General features: G+C 45.7%; 1 protein-coding gene across 1 annotated transcript; it reads right to left on the reverse strand.

The window, feature by feature from the left end:
- Positions 1-2,270: 2,270 nt before the first annotated feature.
- On the reverse strand, positions 2,271-9,208 carry LOC120920346 (olfactory receptor 1019-like). Its single transcript, XM_040332378.1, has 2 exons — positions 8,267-9,208; positions 2,271-2,595 (listed from the first exon to the last, which is right to left on the reverse strand). Exons 1-2 carry the CDS (start codon positions 8,926-8,928, stop codon positions 2,328-2,330), a joined length of 930 nt encoding a protein of 309 aa, XP_040188312.1. The 5' UTR covers positions 8,929-9,208; the 3' UTR covers positions 2,271-2,327.
- Between the last annotated feature and the right edge of the window lie 9,509 nt (positions 9,209-18,717).

The raw sequence follows: 18,717 nt of genomic DNA on the forward strand, positions 1-18,717 counted from the left end.
CCCTTACGCCGGTAGATTTACGCTACGCTGCCGTAACTTTAGAGGCAAGTGCTTTGTGAATACAGCACTTGCCTCTCCAAGTTGCGGCGGCGTAGCGTTACTAGGATACGCTACGCTGGACTAAAATTACGATCCGCTACGTGGATCTGGCCCTATGACTGTAACCTCTCTCCTTCAATCTGGTGTATAAACCTTTTTCTGCTGTTTCATAATCATCATTCCGAGCACAATTTATTTTCCATCTAACATACTGACTATATGGGATACTCTTTATAAGTGATTGGATATGCCCACTAGAGGCATGAAGGATGGTGTTCCCCGAGGGGGATTTGCGATAAAGTGAAGCATAAAGAAGACCATCATATAATCATATATATAGACCAGGCTATAAAGAACAAAAAGCATAAATAAATGCTATGTTCCAAATCGGCATAAAGCGGACAAGAAGTAAAGTATATTATTCTCAAAAAGACAGAGCGAACGGTCCCAAGCGATCCAAAGAAAATTTCTCAGGACGCTGAACACTAAAAAAATAAAGAGATAAAGAATATATAATAATAAACAAGTAATAATAGAAAGGGGACTATGCTAAGATTGGAGGGATATACAGATCATGCTGCTAAAGCCATCCATGATCCCGGGCTCCCTGAAGGGGGGACAGGGGATTGGAGACTGCAGCAATATTTATGCTTTTTGTTCTTTATAGCCTGGACTCTATATATCCCCTGTGGCCTGACATGGCTCTTTCTCACTCGATCCTGATCTTTGGACAGTTTTACACATTCCTTGTGGGGCACCGCATGCGATTTCCCCTCGTCTTGGCTGGGTGAAGGTGGGTTTTTGATGTTCTCTTTTGTGAGCCATGGCAAGATAGCATACACTAATTAAAGGAAACCTTTTGTCTGTACCTTTCAATTTTTTCTTATTGTGTCTTTATATTTTATGCTAGAGCTGGGTTATGGACTGTGGTCCCAGATTAAATCCCCTGAGGAAGCCAAAACGGCGAAACATGTAGGGATGGGAAATTCTCCTATGCCTACTACTTTATGAAATTTGGGAAAACCAGCATCCCACAATTTTCAATATCTGCTCTGACAATTGATTTTAATGAACCCTTTTTGTTTTTGTATGAGTATATTGTCATTAAAATAAAGATTCTGGGCCAGATTCACAGATGAAATACGCCGGAGTATCTACTGATACTCCGGCGTATTTTCAAATTTGCCGCGTCGTATCTTTAGTTTGAATCCTCAAACCAAGATACGACGGCTTTTGGCTTCGATCCGACAGGCGTACGGCTTCGTACGCCTTCGAATCGTAGGTGTAATACTTCGGCGCCCGCTGGGTGGAGTTCGCGTCGTTTTCCGCGTCGGGTATGCTAATTAGCTGTTTACGGTGATCCACGAAGGTACGCGCGGTCGTCGCATTCTCTTACGTCGTCGCTAGTCGGCTTTTCCCAGCGTATAGTTACAGCTGCTATTTCTTGGCCTATTTTTAGACTTGCCATGTTAAAGTATGGCCGTCGTTCCCACGTCAAATTTTAATTTTTTTTTTTGCGTAAGTCGTTCGTGAATAGGAAAGGACGTAGCTCACGTTGACGTTCAAAAAATCACGTCGGTGCGACGTAATTTCGCGCAAAGCACGGCGGGAAATATCAAAACGGAGCATGCGCAGTCGGTTCGGCGTGGGAACGCGCCTAATTTAAATGATCAATGCCCCATTTGAATTAGGCGGGCTTGCGCCGGACGGATTTACGCTACTCCGCCGCAAGTTTACAGGCAAGTGCTTTGTGAATCAAGCGCTTGCCCGTAAAACTTGCGGCGGTGTAACGTAAATGCAATACGTTACGCCGCCGGAATTCTACCTGAATCTGGCCCTCTACTTTTATGGATATTGTCTATATCGACTATATTGTCTCTAGCACCACTATAATCCCACTATCCTCTCTTGTTTTCACTAATTACTATTGGGATGAGGTGCGTATCTTCTTAGATTCACTCAGATCCTCTCCACTCTTTGATCACTTCCTACTTTGCTGTCAACTGTATAACCAGACAGGAAGTGGGAGAAAACCTGTGACATGGACCAGCAAAAAACATCTGACAGAGGTTCTTGCCTTCCCCTGTCTATGTTGCTGTTGGAGAGTTCTCCTCAGTTCTTGTCTTGTAAAACATTGGCAGCAGGACAGGAAGGCAAGGGAAATCTCTTAAATGGAGCCCCAGACAGCATTATAAACCTAAAGGGGGTTTCAAACTTTCCTCACTCTGTCCAAAACTTAGAAGAAAACATTTTTGCTGGACATACACGTTAATGAATGAAAACATAATTCATGTTTTATTTATGTGTATTCTTTTAACTGTGTTTTTGACGTCCTCATTCCTCATACTGTAGACCATTGGGTTCAACATCGGAGTCACTACTGTATAAAGAATGGACAGAGTGTTGTCTAATTCAGGAGAGTATGTAGAGCGGGGTCTCAGATACATAATAAAGACTGTCCCATAGTAGAGAACCACCACAGTAAGATGGGAACCACATGTGGAGAAAGCTTTATGTCTTCCTTGTGAGGAACGGATATTCAGGATGGTGGAAATGGGACTGTAGGCCATACACTCCACCCAACAACCATACTCCAGGTACAAACATAAATAAATACACTGACCCATCATTGGCGAATAAAGGCCGCGGTAATTTTATTGGTTTAAACACAAAATAATTTCAAATCATCATATCAATTTTATTCCATAACTTCAACATCAAAAATTGCCATTAATAAAGCAAAACCAAATAAGTGCAACTGCTCAGTTTTTGTCACTCAAGCAGCATTTAACTCATTAATTGACATATCACGTCCCCCCTGGATCCCAAGGTGACGCCTACCACATAAATTTACCGCGACAGGGGAGGAGGGAGGGAGTTCTTCAGCTGCTGCTGCCAGGGGAAAAGAGGGAGATTCCCAGCCCAGCCAAACCTTTTATAGCCTCTGCTGCTCCCAGAAGCTTCCGACACCTTCCATTGGCTGGCTGATGGTCCCAAATTTAAAGGCACAGTACATAGGAATTACAAGGCAAACATTAACCAATTACAAGCTAACTTCAGCACTTAATCACCTATTAACCCCGTGCTGGCCACAATCCCACTCAAGTGGGCTCCTAATGTGCCCCCTTTCTTATGGGACTGTAGGCCATACACTCCACCCAACAACCATACTCCAGGTACAAACATAAATAAATACACTGACCCATCATTGGCGAATAAAGGCCGCGGTAATTTTATTGGTTTAAACACAAAATAATTTCAAATCATCATATCAATTTTATTCCATAACTTCAACATCAAAAATTGCCATTAATAAAGCAAAACCAAATAAGTGCAACTGCTCAGTTTTTGTCACTCAAGCAGCATTTAACTCATTAATTGACATATCACGTCCCACAAGCCGGGCATGAGCATCATGCCCGGCCCCACCCCACCTCCGCGGCCTGCTCAATACCGTACTGCAAATTAAATATATCAATCCCCACGTCCGAGAGGTGGACGCCATCCTGCCTGTATAACCCGGTAAAACCCCCTTCTAGATCCACATGTCTGTATGCCAGACCACCCAGCTGGGGCATGAACTTGCTCATGGCCCGATTTATACGCTTCCTCATCTTCTCCATGGCCCTCCTCTGAGTAGAGGAGAGCCATGAGAGGCGCGGAACGATTTCTGAGAAAATCAAAATTGTACCTGGAGAGGCTAGTGAAAACCGCTGCAAATCCCTTTGAATCATAAATAACAAATCCAAAGTCCTTACTTTACCCAAATCATTCCCACCTGCGTGAATTAATAATACATCCGGCTTAGGCCATCGCTGACTAAGCCCACTTAAGTGAAAATAAAGTTGATGCCACTGAAGTCCCCGCACACCTTTCCAATAAACCTGGAATGATTCCGGACGAAAAGATAAATTAGTTGAATACCTACGCAAGGCCGCTCTCTTATGCGCCCAGTGAATATAGGAGTGTCCCAGAATCCAAACTGTGCGGGGCTGACCTGAAAAATTTAAATAAACAGGTTAGGGCGAACGTAAATCCTAAAACAATTTGATTTCCACCTCCCCATCTCTTTAATGGCCGATTCACACACCCCTCTGCGGGCCGCCTCTGATGCAGCGCCTATCCTAAATGAGTGGGAGGATATACGCATGTTCTGCAAACCCAAATTTTTTAGACACTTATGCAGCACTGCATCAAATTGGTATTTGGTAAGTGGCCCTCCATCCTGGTGGACTAAGAACAAACCCGGAACCGGGGGCCTAATGCTTAAAAATTGAGACACCGTGTCCACGGGGCAAATCGACTTATCGTTGTTCGCCGCCAACCGAATCCCAACGCCTTTACCCAACGCGTCGGTCTTGGAGCGACTTAACCACAACTGAATTCCCGTGGGGTCTACCCTTACGTGATCGACTAAAATTCCCGACCCACCCCGTTTAGATTTTGGGAGTAGCTCTGATATCCGTAAAGCCCCATGAAAAGCGAGCACGAACGCCGTTCTAAAAAGCAGGGATTCAAAACCCGAAAAGCAAACGGACGACGCTATCTCGCACAGTTTACCCAAAAGATCCAGTGAAATCGGCCTTCTGTCATCTGGAACGAAATGAGCCCTCTTGTACCCTTTTAAGGCCTGTTTCACTGAAAAGTAAGCCGTGCACGGCGGAAAACCCCGCAGCCGGCAAAAAAAGGATATTCCCGCCAAGGTTTTTGAGATATGGCTAAAAGAAAAACTTTGCTCCATAAGGGAAGCCACAAACGCCAATAATGACCCCTCGGAAGGGCGGCCATCACTAACTCCTAACCCTTCTGCAAAGGACAACCAGCTCTTCCAAGAAGCAGCATAGCACAACCATGTCTTGGGTGCCACCGAACCCTGTATTGCTCTTGAAACTATGTCCAGATTAGGTCCCACAGATATTCCGGGCAACGAATCCCTTCCACATCCGCATCTGGCAGCAGCTGGCGAAAACGGTCCATCTGAAACCGAGATAACGCATCGGCAAGATTATTTTGCACTCCCGGCGTGTGCTTGGCTTTCAGCCACACATTAAAGTGTAAACAAAGAAACACAACCTGCCGTAAGATCTTGACCACCAGCAAAGACTTTGATGAAAGGCAATTTATGGCAAAGAGGACCCCTTTATTGTCTGTTTCCACCAGAATCCTTTTGTTTGCAAACTGAGCTCCCCACAAAGTTAACGCCACTAATATCGGGAACAGCTCTAACAGAACGATGTTTCTTGTAACCTCCTGAACCACCCAAGATTCTGGCCATGCTGCGCAGCACCAGTGCGTTCCCCATATTGCAGCAAAGCCCTTGGACCCCGCCGCGTCCGTGAATAACCTGAAATCCGGCGCCGCCACAAACTCCTCCTGAAAAAACGATCTCCCATTATACGTCTCGAGGAAACGTGCCCAGACCAACAAATCCGCCTTAATCGAACTAGTCAGCCTAACGTGGGCAAACGGCGACTTTAAACCCGCTATTGCCAAGTACAGACGACGCGAAAAAATCCGCCCAACGGGCATAATCCTGCCAGCAAACGCCAGGACACCCAACAGTGACTGCATCTCCTTGAGCAGCACTTTCTTTCTTGACAGAAAGGAAGATATTAATGAATTTAATTTCACCAATTTTGCCTCCGGCAAACGAAACTCCATCCTACATGTGTCTATGCAAATGCCTAAGAACTCAAGCGATGTCACCGGGGTACATGTCTTCTCCTCCGCCAGCGGAACGCCAAACTGCGCCGCCGTTTCCTGGAAAGCCTGCAATAGCTCCTGACAACACAACGAATCCCGAGGTCCTAAAAACAAGAAGTCATCCAGGTAGTGGACTATCTTGTCACTACCTGACTGAAAACCAACCACCCAATGCAGGAAAGACGAAAACGCCTCGAAGTACGAGCATGATACTGAACACCCCATAGGCAGACACCTGTCAAAAAAGTAGGCCCCGTCAAAATAAAAACCTAAAGAATTAAATGCCTCAGGGGCTATGGGCAACAGTCTAAAAGCCGATTTTATATCGGCTTTTGCCAGCAACGCACCGGGACCACACTGCCGCACTTTAACGATCGCCTCCTCAAAAGTCGCATACGTGACCGAGCAAAGCTCCCCATTAATCTCGTCGTTCAGCGAATCCCCTTTAGGGAATGATAGGTGCTGTATAATCCTATAAGCATTCTGCTCCCTCTTGGGCACCACCCCTAGGGGCGATATGCGGAAATTATCAAACAGGGGGTGCTCAAAGGGACCAGCAATGCGCCCTTCTGCAATTTCTTTGCCAACCTTCTCCCTCACGATCTGTGGAAACTGACTGACTGATTTTAAATTACCCACAATTGTGCATCCCGCCCCCGAGAATGAAGGGAGGGGGAAACCAAATTCAAAACCTCTACTGAGGAATTGCGCCGTCACCTGGTCTGGATACATTTCCAGCCATGGGCGCATACTTTCCAGCCTCACTGGCGTGCAGGCTTTTTGGAAAAATATCCCTAGAGCTCGAGCTAGCCCCGGCATTCGCCGACTTCTTTAAACACTTGGCCGCAGGGTGAGCCCCTGCGCAGTACGAACATTCGTGTCTGTATTTACAAGCCGCATTCCAGCGGCACTGGCTATCGTTGAACGCGAAACAGCTCCCTTTCCTGAAAACTGCGCCGGAATTGGAAACCGCAGCTGGCTTTGGCATGGCAGACCTCTGCGGAGCCAGCAGATTTAGCCACAGGCCAACGTCTTTCATACCCCAGCGCAACGAGGGGTGGACCGCCAATTTCTGCCTAAAAGACTCGTCGTAGTAAAACCAACCGAGTCCGCCAAAACTCTTGTAAGCCTCCAGAATGTGATCCACATGCTGGAACAAACCACTACTGCGTTCTGGGTACTTGTCCGTCATGACACCTGCAAAAACGCAAAACGCTTGCAACCAGTTATTAAATGACTTCGGTATGGGTCTGCGTCTGTCGTCCTCATGTTTGTCGTTTTTCTCTGATTTAGCCATAAAATCCTTCTGTGAGGGTAACAGGGATAGAATGTCCATAAATTCCCCCCTCCAAATTTTTTCCTTCACTGACGTGCTTAGGTGATACCCCAGGGGAGACATTTCGCAGGGCATAACTTCCTTCATGCATGCCTCTGGCACGCTAACCCTCCCGGGGGAATTAACTTCCCCCGCCAAAGCCCCCGGGGCCATAACCACGTTGGGGGTATGAATCACTGGAGCAATAGCAGAATGTGTGCTATGTATAGTATTACTGTTCAAATGTGACACAGGACTTGCAGACACAGCACCAGCAGGGGTCAGTGTTCTAACCAGGGAAGACAGTGAATCCATAATAGCATTTAAAGTCTGCAGCTGCACACACTCACCCACTGCTGGAGGCTGTGCATTGATGGCTGGACCAGGCTCCTCTCTCAGCATGCCTGCTGCAGGCTCCTGCCTGATAGGTGAGATGTGCTGCTCCTGTCCCCAGACGGAGACCTGTGGCTGCCTAGGTGAACGTGGGGGGAGCGGACGCCCCCTCCCCACTCTTGCTGCGGGCTGCACCGCTCTTCCTCTCCTGGCGTTTCCCCTAGCAGGGGACTGGGACATGTTCCTCTTCTGCCGTACCGAACGGCGCACGTTTGTGGGACCGCCCCCGCCATCTTCCTCCTCACACGCGCCGCGTCTTCTCTCCGCCTCCTCAGCTTGCTGGGATTCCCCTGCACGCTCCGGAGGCTGGCTCCTCCGCGCTCTGACAGGGGAAACCCCACTCACTGACGCGCTCTCCCTCTGCTGTTCTGAGGGAGACACAGACCCAAAGCCTGTAGCCCTTTCAGCTGGCTGGTCTTCAGGGACAATGTCCCCCATAACTAAGCAGCGCTTCAGCCACTCTTCACCCCCCTCACTGCCTGCCTTCTCCAAAAGCTTCTTAAAAAGAGACTCCATACTTTACCAAGAGAAGGGGGGCAGCAGGAACCAAAAGTCCTAGTTCTTCAGCTGCTGCTGCCAGGGGAAAAGAGGGAGATTCCCAGCCCAGCCAAACCTTTTATAGCCTCTGCTGCTCCCAGAAGCTTCCGACACCTTCCATTGGCTGGCTGATGGTCCCAAATTTAAAGGCACAGTACATAGGAATTACAAGGCAAACATTAACCAATTACAAGCTAACTTCAGCACTTAATCACCTATTAACCCCGTGCTGGCCACAATCCCACTCAAGTGGGCTCCTAATGTGCCCCCTTTCTTATTATGTTGACATATGAGAAAAGAGTCAAGCAGAAAGAAGTCATGGCAAGAGTTCCTGCGGAGATGTACATGCCTAGCTCATGAAAAAAAGTGTCTCGGCAGGACATTCGAAGGAAAGGTGGTACCTCACAGAAGAAGTGGTTGACATGGTGGGACTTGCAATAGGGGAGTTGGAAGATGAGGGCAACATGGATGGTAGAGTTCAGGAAGCTAATACTCCATGACCCTACAGCTAAACTGGCACATAACATTTTATTCATTATGGTGCTATAGTGCAATGGTCTGCAGATGGCAGCAAACCTGTCGTACGCCATGACAGCTAGAATAACACACTCTGTTCCTCCTAAACCCAAATGGAAAAACATTTGCACTGCACATCCCAACAAGGAGATGCTTGTGTCCTTAATCAGAGTGTTTATGATAATTAGCGGAACAATAGTAGACGAGAAACCAATGTCGATAACAGAGAGGTTGCATAGGAAAAAGTACATGGGGGTCTGTAGCTTTCCGTTGGTCCTCACCACAATGATTAGTAGAAGGTTTCCCGACAAAGCGATGACGTACATCATAGAAAACACAAGGACGCATATTGCCTGGAGAGATGGGATATTAGATAGGCCAAGGAGGACGAACCTTCCTGGAGATGTTTGGTTAAATTCTTCCATACCATCCTAGGTGAAAAGAGACATTAACAATTCAAATGCATCTGTATTGTTATTCTTCAAAGGGTGAATCCACTCAAAAGTGATTTTTTGCTTACTAATGGGACTTGGTTGGCTGCATCAACCCCTTGCCTTCTTCTTATATGTCTATAAAACTTTGCCAATGAGATCTCTCTGCCATAATTTACAACTCTGTTCCTAAGCACCTGAGAGCTTAAGGTGTTCCTGCCCATCAAAGACCAATTAGTCCATCAAATTAGCCCCTTTTTACGTTTTGTTCTTCAAGTATAGACCTATGTTTATTTCATGTATGTTTTAATTCATTTGCTATGTATTGACTCGCCACCTCTGATGGAATTCTGTTTCAAGCATCAACTCCTCTTTCAAGATCATACTTTCTAAAGCTAGTTTTGAATTGTCCCTTGTCCCTGGTTCGTCTTTTATTCTCTAAATTGGTTCCTTTAAGCTAGTGCATTGTTGGTTCACCTACCTTTTCCTTTAATTTCCCTTCTAAATGTATTTTTTTTCTTTGTTTGAATTTCTCACTTCCTGTTTCTCCTCAGTAAGCTTTCCACCATCATCCGAGTGGTGGAAAGTCATTTAGAACAGCTTACTGAACACCTTACTGAGGAGAAACAGGAAGTGAGAAATTCAGACAAAGAAAACAAAGAAAAAAAAACATTTAGAAGGGAAATTGAAGGAAAAGGTAAGTGAACCAACAATACACTAGCTTAAAGGAACCTATTTAGAAAATAAAAAACGAACCTTTACAACCCCTTTAATCTCATCTACATGCTGAAAATACGGCCCTCCTAAACCTTATGGCATTATGTCAATGACTTGCCCAACAATTTTTAGTTCTTTTGACTAAAAGACCAAATAGTAAATCTGCACTTGGGTAGAAAAGCTGTCAGTGCCAATATTGTGATACACAATGGCCGGGATTCACGTACGACTTACGCCGACGTATCTTCTGATACACAGTGTAAGTTCTTGGATGCGCTGTCGTATCTATGCGGCTAATTCTTAAAAGAAGATACGCCTGAATTTTGGCCTCATCGGACCGACGTAAGTCTCCTACGCCGGCGTATCTTGGGCGCATATTTACGGTGGCCGCAAGGGGCGTTTCCATTGATTTATGCATCGAATATGTAAATGAGCAAAGATACGCCGATTTACGAACGTACTTACGCCCGTCGCAGTAATCTACGCCATTTATGTAAGGCGTACGTCCGGCGTAAGTTTACCCCTCATAAAGCAGGGGTAAGTCATGTTAAGGTATGGACGTCGGAAACGTCGGAACAGCGGCAGGAAATTTTACGTCGTTTACGTAAGTCGTACGTGAATGAGGCTGGGCATAGGTTATGTTCACGTCGTAGGCATTGAGCCGGCGTATCTTAGGGAGTATATGCAACGTGATTCTGAGGTCACGGTTAATTTACATGTATCACGCCCACTACCTTCCTACTTTGAATTAGTCGGGTTTACGCCGGCCAAGTTACGTTACGCTGGCACAAATATGGGAGCGAGTGCTTTGTGAATACTCAGCTTGCCTCTCAATGTTACGTCGGCATAGCGCATATGGGATGCGCTACGCCGGCACAAAGATGCGCCGAGCTACGTGAATCTGGGCCAATATATTTAAAACTCAAAAACAAGGAATTACAGGGCTAGAGATACTGTAGTTAAAATGGACCCAAAACTCAATAATATAATAACAAACCCAAAAATAGATTATGACTTGTGTAAATTTTAATATTGTATATAAAAAATAACAAAATAAAGTCACACTATGAGGAATTCTCCTCTACGTATTTCGTATATAAGTCAGCTATCTGTATATCTTTCACAATGTCAGGCTTCACCACTTACTGGAGACCAGACCGGAGTGGCTGCCGAACAGGTAAGTACAGCAATTTTTGCTTTACAGGGCTAGATAGATTAGTCTTAGAATGCGGCATAGAGTAGAATTAGAGCCAGTACGTTTTTGCCTAAACTTCCACTTTAAATTCTTCAAATGGCCTAGGCCATCTTTATGTAGAGCAACAACTCTTTTTTTTTTAGATCCTCAGAGAGTTCTTTGCCATGAGGCGCCATTTTGAACTTCCAGTGACCAGTATGAGAGAGTGAGAGCGATAACACCAAATTTAACACACCTGCTCCCCATTCACACATGAGACCTTGTAACACTAACGAGTCACATGACACCGGTGAAGGGAAAATGGCTAAGTGGGCCCAATTTGGACATTTTTACTTAGGGGTGTATTCACTTTTGTTACCAGTGGTTTAGACATTAATGGATGTGTGTTGAGTTATTTTGAGGGGACAAAAAATTTACACTGTTATACAAGTTGTACACTCACTACTTTACAATGGAGCAAAGTGTCTTCAGTGTTGTGAAAAGATATAATAAAATATTTACAAAAATGTGAGGGGTGTACGTACTTTTGTGAGATACTGTATGTAGCACTACCCCTGTAGGAGTGGCTGAGAATGATTTTTGGGTCTGCCGCTACCCCACTGTTCACCGTCCCAGAACCAAAGAGTCTATGTTAGGAAAATGTCAGACAGATGTGAGTGCCAATCGCTTCAGTCTTTTTTTCAAATGCTTTATTAAACACAACTTGCAGTAGTAGAGATAGAGGGATGGAGGGTTAGGGGAAGTTCACATACCTTATTGCAGATCACTGAGGAACATTAGGATCCAAAAGACAAGTGGAAGGCGGACTGCAGGTCAGCCTGAATTTGTAGGAGGAGTCGGGAGGTATTTAAACCCGCCCTCTATCCTCCTTTCTGGGCGAAGGTTCTCTCGTGTCCCACTCACCCTTCCCCTTTTTTCTTGCTATTTCTTCTCCTTTACTTCTACTTGGGTATGCCCCCTTTTAGGCATACTGACCACGTGACCCTGGCATACCTCTGGTCACTTTCCCTGTTTTCCCCTCAGACCTTTCCCTAGCACGATTACCTGAGTCTCTGAGTACAAATACCACTTACTATCAGTGGATTTCTTGCACACCCAGATAGGCCTCTCTCACGACCTAGCGGCCGGTATGATGCACAAACAAAGTCTCTGCCACAGACTTAACGATCGGTATGATGCACGGACAAAGTCTCTGCCACAGACTTATTTGCCACATTAGAAATATAACGAAACTGCTGGATAATCCTCTGCCACAAGATTGTGTGACCAGTAGTTGGTACATTAAAGCACAGCTACACAGTACCAGAGCCTTTAAGCCATCTGGCAGAGAGAGTCAGAGAGAGCGAAACACGTGGCTTCTGTCCCTTAAATATCTTCTCCCAGAATGCCCAGCTACAAAGGTTTTACCTATATATGAATGCGCCTACGGTGACACCGTATTTTTGGTCCTATGAGCTGGTGTAGCTTTTCCAAAGATGTGTATGCCACTTTCACCTCCAGGCAGGGGTTGCACTAGTCCCCCATAGTATAGGTGTGAATGACAGAGACACTATACATCTTGGGCCTCCTGTCGGCTTCTGTGGCCGGGGCCCTGACATTTTGCGCATGCACATTGGGACCCATTAGCATCCACACCCCTTCCATGATGTCACATGCAGCCTAGGTGGGAGAGATAAAAGGTTGGCCGTTTGGTGGCCATTTTGCCGGAGCCACGAGGAAGACTGTCATCTATACTCACACTGTGTATTTATAAGTAATACAAGCCAGCATTATTATGAATATTTTTATGGGGTCTTTAATTAAATATCTACTTTATAGTTGTGGGTGGACAAGTCCCCATGGGCGGTTTATGTATTAGGGCTATCCCATATAACTATACAATGCTTTGCCAACTACTGTATATATATAAATCTATAGAGGATAATGAGTGGCGATCAATCTCGGACTCTGTGGCAACATTACATTGCTAATATTATTCATGGGCAATTATGGTTGATTTTTATTGATATACAATGTCTCCCAAATGTACCTAACTAACCATACAACATTTTGTTGTTCTTGGTTTAGTTATACCATCTATCAGCAGAAGCAAGGGGTCACAGGGTCTTTATGTAAATATCCTGACTATGGCTGGCCTTCATAGCTATAATACTAATAAAGATATATAGGACAAAAGCAGACAGTATAGATAGCAAATTTGTAATTTTATATTTACCGTATTTATCGGTGTATAACGCACGCCGGCGTATAACGCGCACCCCAATTTTAAGAGGGGATTTTCTGGAAAAACAAATTTTTTAAAATAAACAACTTTGAAGAAGCAATCTAAGGGTCAGTGCCCATGAAAGGGTGTGTGATGATCATCATGAGTGGCTCAGTGTATGACCAAAGTAAATAAATAAGAAGTTACCAGTATAATCTATTGATAATGTAGCGATTACCCCCAAATGAGCGCCTGGATGCGTTGGGTGTCCTTTTCTCTGCCCAGGGCTTTGCAAAAAGAACCATACACGCTTACACACCTGGCTAAGCAGGGAATGTTGACTGCAGATATCTGTATGTACACCCTGATGACTTAAGGTGCATAGACACCTGAAATAACAGAGCGAATTGAGCGCAAAACCCACGAGTTTAGCATTATAAGGCAAGATTAAAAAAAAAAAAAAATTCCGGGGGGCACAAAGTATCCAGCACAGTAGTCCTAGGATATGATTACCATTCAGTGGCTGGAATAGAAAGAAGTAACACATACCTCAGAGGGAAAGGAGGGGGACGAGCGCCCACCGGAAAAATCTCAGAGCCGTCTCGGCTGTCACGTCACACATGCACAGTCCCGCCTCCGCCATCGGCATTGGACCATCTTCTGTGACAGACAGAACACTGGTCCAATGCTGGTGGCGGAGGCGGACTGTGCGTGTGTGACGTGACAGCCGGGTGAGAGCCGAAAGGGAGATGATGGCTCAGTGATTTCCGCGGGCGCTCGTCCCCCTCCTTCCCCTCCGAGGTATGCTATCAGCGTTTATCACGCACCTACGATTTCCCCCTGATTTTATGGGGAAAAAAGTGCGCGGTATACGCCGATAAATACAGTATTTATTTTCAGCTAGGTCCTTTTGTCTTTGCTGTGGCCACCAGTGGAGCTGCATTTTTGTTCTCTAACTTGATGCTTTCTACTATCCAATATTGACACAGATGGTCCTTTTTATTCTCTTGTGCAATTCGTTTTATTCCGAATTCGTTTTTTAACAAATTTCGACAAATTCGTTCATTCGGAAATATCCACCAAAGTATTTTTATAAAGGTGACAGTTATTTTTAATTGACTTAAAAAAGATTTTTTAAAAATTACAGTCAAATGGCTAAAATAACGATTTATTTCAAAATTTTATATTTTTCAGTCTCACCTTAGTACATAGTGTTTAGGTCAGGGAAAAATATAATATTTGAGACAGCACTTCCTTCTTGGAAAAAAAAGATTATCAGATGTTGCACCTATTATTTTGCGAAATTTTCATTTTCTTAACATGCCCAACTTTTTTAGTATTCACCAATTAGTTTTTTTTCAACTCAAGGTTTAGGTTTAAAAACTGGGAAGGTGCTTCATTACTCCTATTTATTACAAACACAGTATAGTCCCTGAGCGTTGGTGGCAAGATGTTATTTTCCTAGATTCCCAACTGAACAGTCTCCGGTGTTTTGTGATTATTTTAAACATCGTATTCCCTTATGTTCTCATCTGTTTAATCATGATGTTGTTTTGATAATCATTTGCAAACTCTACACCTTCAGGAAATTTCCTAGTAAGAAAGCTTTTAAAGTTAAACTCTGGCCAAATCTTTTGATATCATAATCACACCAATATCAGCTTGTTGGACAAGCCATTCCAAAACCATGGTCATTATTATAGAGTTGCCCCCTGTTAGGCCCCATACACACCATAGAATCTATCCGCAGATAAATCCCATCAAATGGGTTTCTGCGGATAGATCCTATGGTGTGTACATGCCAACGGATATTTATCCGCGGATAAATCTCCCCTGGGATGGATTTCCAGCAGATGGATATTTGCTGACATGCTCAACAAATCCATCTGCTGGAATCCATTCCAACGGATGGATCCGCTCGTCTGTACAGACTTACCGGATCCATCCGTCTAAAGGGATTCCCCGCACGCGTCGTAATGATTTGACGCATGCGTGGAATTCCTTATATGACAGCGTCGCGCCCGTCGCCGCGTCATAATAGCGGCGACGGCGCGACACGTCATCGGCAGAGGATTTCAGCGCGGATTTCAATGCGATGGTGTGTACACGCCATCGCATAGAAATCCTCTGAAATCCTCGAGAGGATTTATCCGCGGATACGGTCCGCTGGACCGTATCTGCGGATAAATCCTCTCGTGTGTATGGGGCCTTAGGCTTTAACAGCCTTCAAACTTCAAGGAAGAATTTCCCACAAGGTTTTGGAGTGTGTCTGTGGGAATTTGTGCCCACTTAGCCCAAAAAGGAATTTGTGAGGTCAGGCACCCATGTTACATGACCCTTCGAAAGTCCCGGGCGCGTCCATGTGATCTTCTTCGGTTCCCAGCCTGGCCGTTGATTGGCTAGGCTGGGCGGATCAATAACAGCGGATGACGCGGCGCGGGGCCGAGTGATACAGTCGGCGGCTATGCCCGCCGCTGTATCACAGGAGCGCGCTCACAAAACCTTTCTACCATGCTCGCTCGCATGAAGGTAGAAAGCTTTTGCGAGGAGGAACCGAGACAGCCGCCGAGGGACCCCAGAAGACAGGGTTAGGGGACACTCTGTGCAAAACGAGCTGCACAGTGGAGGTAAGTATAACATGTTTGTTATTTAAAAACGTTTTTTTTGCCTTTAGTGACCCTTTAAGTGGAAAAAAAATTGATAAAAAAAATAGATTAAAAAAAATAAGAAATAATAATTAAATTATTAAAATAAAAAAGTAAATAAAAAGTAAAGAATACGAAAAATTATAAGAAAATTATAAAAGAAAAAGAAAAAGTAAAAGTAAGAAAAAAGAAACAAAAAATATTTGAACTAACCGTGCCGCCCCTGCCATCCGGTTGCCATTCTCTGTTGATTTGAGGGGGGTGGTTCGGTTGGCGGGGAGGGGGTGCATTGCGGAACCTGGCCTTGGGGCGGCAGGGAGAGCAAATCCGGCCCTGGATATCATCACTCCCTCCACGTGTTAGGCAGCGGCGGACTGTGTCACCTGTTCTAAGATCAAGTGATCAAGATCTCCTATAGACTGTGAGTCACAGCTCACGCAGGGGAGACCCCCTCCAGCTTCTCTCCCATGATAGGTCAGCTGATCTCTGGGTTCCACCACCCAGGGTTCCAATGGCCGGTGTTCCATCAGAATCGGCGACCCGCCAGATTAGGTAACGGAAGTGACATTCCATCAGCTGTGCATATGCCCACCGCTACCAGGTTTGCTAATCTGACAGAACACCTGCAGTCAGAAGAAGGCAGAGGACATCTTACTACACTCAGCTGCGTCTTGAATTGTACGGTAATTTTAACAATAAAGAGAGTGTATATAAATAAATATAGTATGTTGACATCCGTGATACTGTTTTGATGTTACATTTTTAAAGAAGATGGACGCAAGCAGTAGGAAGGTGGCGGAGGCCATGTTGGTACACCCCACACTGCTCAGTGCTAAACCTTTAGCCTTTCAAAATTAAACATCCAAGCAGCATCACAGGTGTCAATATACTATATTTATTTATATACACTCACTTTATTGCTAAAATTACTGTGAAATTCAAGACATAGCTGGGTGTAGTAAGATGTCCACTATGTTCTTCTGACTGCAGGTGTTCTGTCAGATTAGCAAACCTGGAAGCAGTGGAATACATATGCAGCTGACACAATGTAATTTCTTGTTACCTAATCTGACGGGTCACGGATTCTGATGGAACACCAGCTATGAACTAAATAGGTGGCTGGCTGCAGAGAGGCTGGGTGAGTGGGGAGGGCTACAGAAGCAGCTTAGCTTCGGGCTCCACCAGGACAATTGGCTCGGTCACCCTGGCCCGGGCCCACTGGGCAGATGCCTGGCATGTGCCCTATGGCCAGTCTGGGCCTGTTGGACAACAAAACTGTTCAGATCCCAGGGGACAGAGAAAGAGAGAAAGGCCGATTGAGTGACTGCAAATCTCTCCCTCATCCTCAGTGTGTGATCACAGCTGCACAGCCCTGGCTGCGCACTAGGTGGCAGTGCACCCTAGCCGGCTGCCTAGTTTGCCTAGTGATAGCGCTGGCCCTGCCTACAGTGCATCTCAGTGAGTGCTTATCAGTGCCATCAGTGCACATCAGTGCCATCAGTGGGTGCTTATCAGTACTTATAAGCGCCCTACAGTGCCATCACTGAGTGCTCATCAGTGCTACTAAAGTGATCATCAATGCCACTAGAGTGCCAGTGCCACTAAAGTGCCCTATTAGTGCTCATCAGTGCCACTACAGTGCCCTATTAGTGCTCATCAGTGCCCCCCCTATCAGTGGATCCTCATCAGCGCCCGTTAATGCTGTAAAAATGTGTAAAAAATGCGTAAAAATATGTGTTTTCATTTTCTTTCCACATTTTCCATAAACTTGTGGGAAAAAAATGACATGTTCAAAAGACTCATTATGCCTCATAGAATATACGTTTGGGTGTTTGCTTTCCAAAATGGGGTAATTTTGTGGGAGTTTCCATTGTCCTGGTGAGCCAGGGCCTTCAAAAGTGTAACAGATTGTCAAGAAATTAGATGAGTAATTTATGTCCCTAGAACACCTGGAGGTGCTCCCTGCATGTTGGGTCTCTGTATGTGGCCAGGCTGTGAAAAAGTCTCACACATGTGAGATCGCCATACTCAAGAGGAATAGCAGAATGTATTTTGGGGTGCAGTTGCAAGTATGCATATGCCATGTGAGAGAAATAACCTGTTAATATGACAATTTTGTTCGAAATTGTTTTCAAACCGGCTTGCATTTTTTGTTTGATACCCGAAACAGAAAGGCTTATGCCGCATACACGCGATCGTTTTTCGGCATGAATAAGAAAGTTGTTTTTCAGCATGTCCAAAAAACAAAGTTTTTCCAACTTCATCATTAAAAAGGATGTTGTCCACACACCATCGTTTTTGAAAAATGATGAACAAAGCGCGGTGACGTACAACACGTACAACGGGACACTAAAGGGGAAGTCAAGATAAATGTATCGGGGTGTCACTTACAATTTTAATACTGTCTGTAATGTCTTAGATTCTTTCCAGTTTTGGGAACCATCCACTTGGTGTGCACCCTCGCCGGTCGCAGATCACGCGCTGTGTTCCCAGTTCCCTTCTGCTTGGAAAGATCAGTCCGGCAGTGTTTTACGCCCTCGCCAGTCGCGAACGGCCGCGGACGCGTGCCCTTTGTCACGCCCTTCGGCGCGCCAAGGGCGCGCCGGCACCGCTGCGCGTCATCGCTCTGGCCCAGATTATGAAGGGCGGGCGGGTGGGGCTGATGAGACGCCACCTGCGGGGGGCGGAGCCCAGACGGGGCTCTGGCAGATGGAAACGCCTGCTCCCACGCCTCCCAGCAGTTTATCACAGGCCAAGTCACAGGGGTTGCAGAAACACAACAAACACTGGAGAAACAGCAGGACGTGTAGACCGGCAGCCGTGACCTGGCAGGTCTGGATAGCGCGTCAGCGCTCTGGCCCAGATTATGAAGGGCGGGCAGGTGGGGCTGATGAGACGCCACCTGCGGGGGGCGGAGCCCAGACGGGGCTCTGGCAGATGGAAACGCCTGCTCCCACGCCTCCCAGCAGTTTATCACAGGCCAAGTCACAGCGGTTGCAGAAACACAACAAACACTGGAGAAA

The sequence above is a fragment of the Rana temporaria genome, chromosome 13 (assembly GCF_905171775.1).
Source record: "Rana temporaria chromosome 13, aRanTem1.1, whole genome shotgun sequence".
NCBI classification, from domain to species: Eukaryota; Metazoa; Chordata; class Amphibia; order Anura; family Ranidae; genus Rana; species Rana temporaria.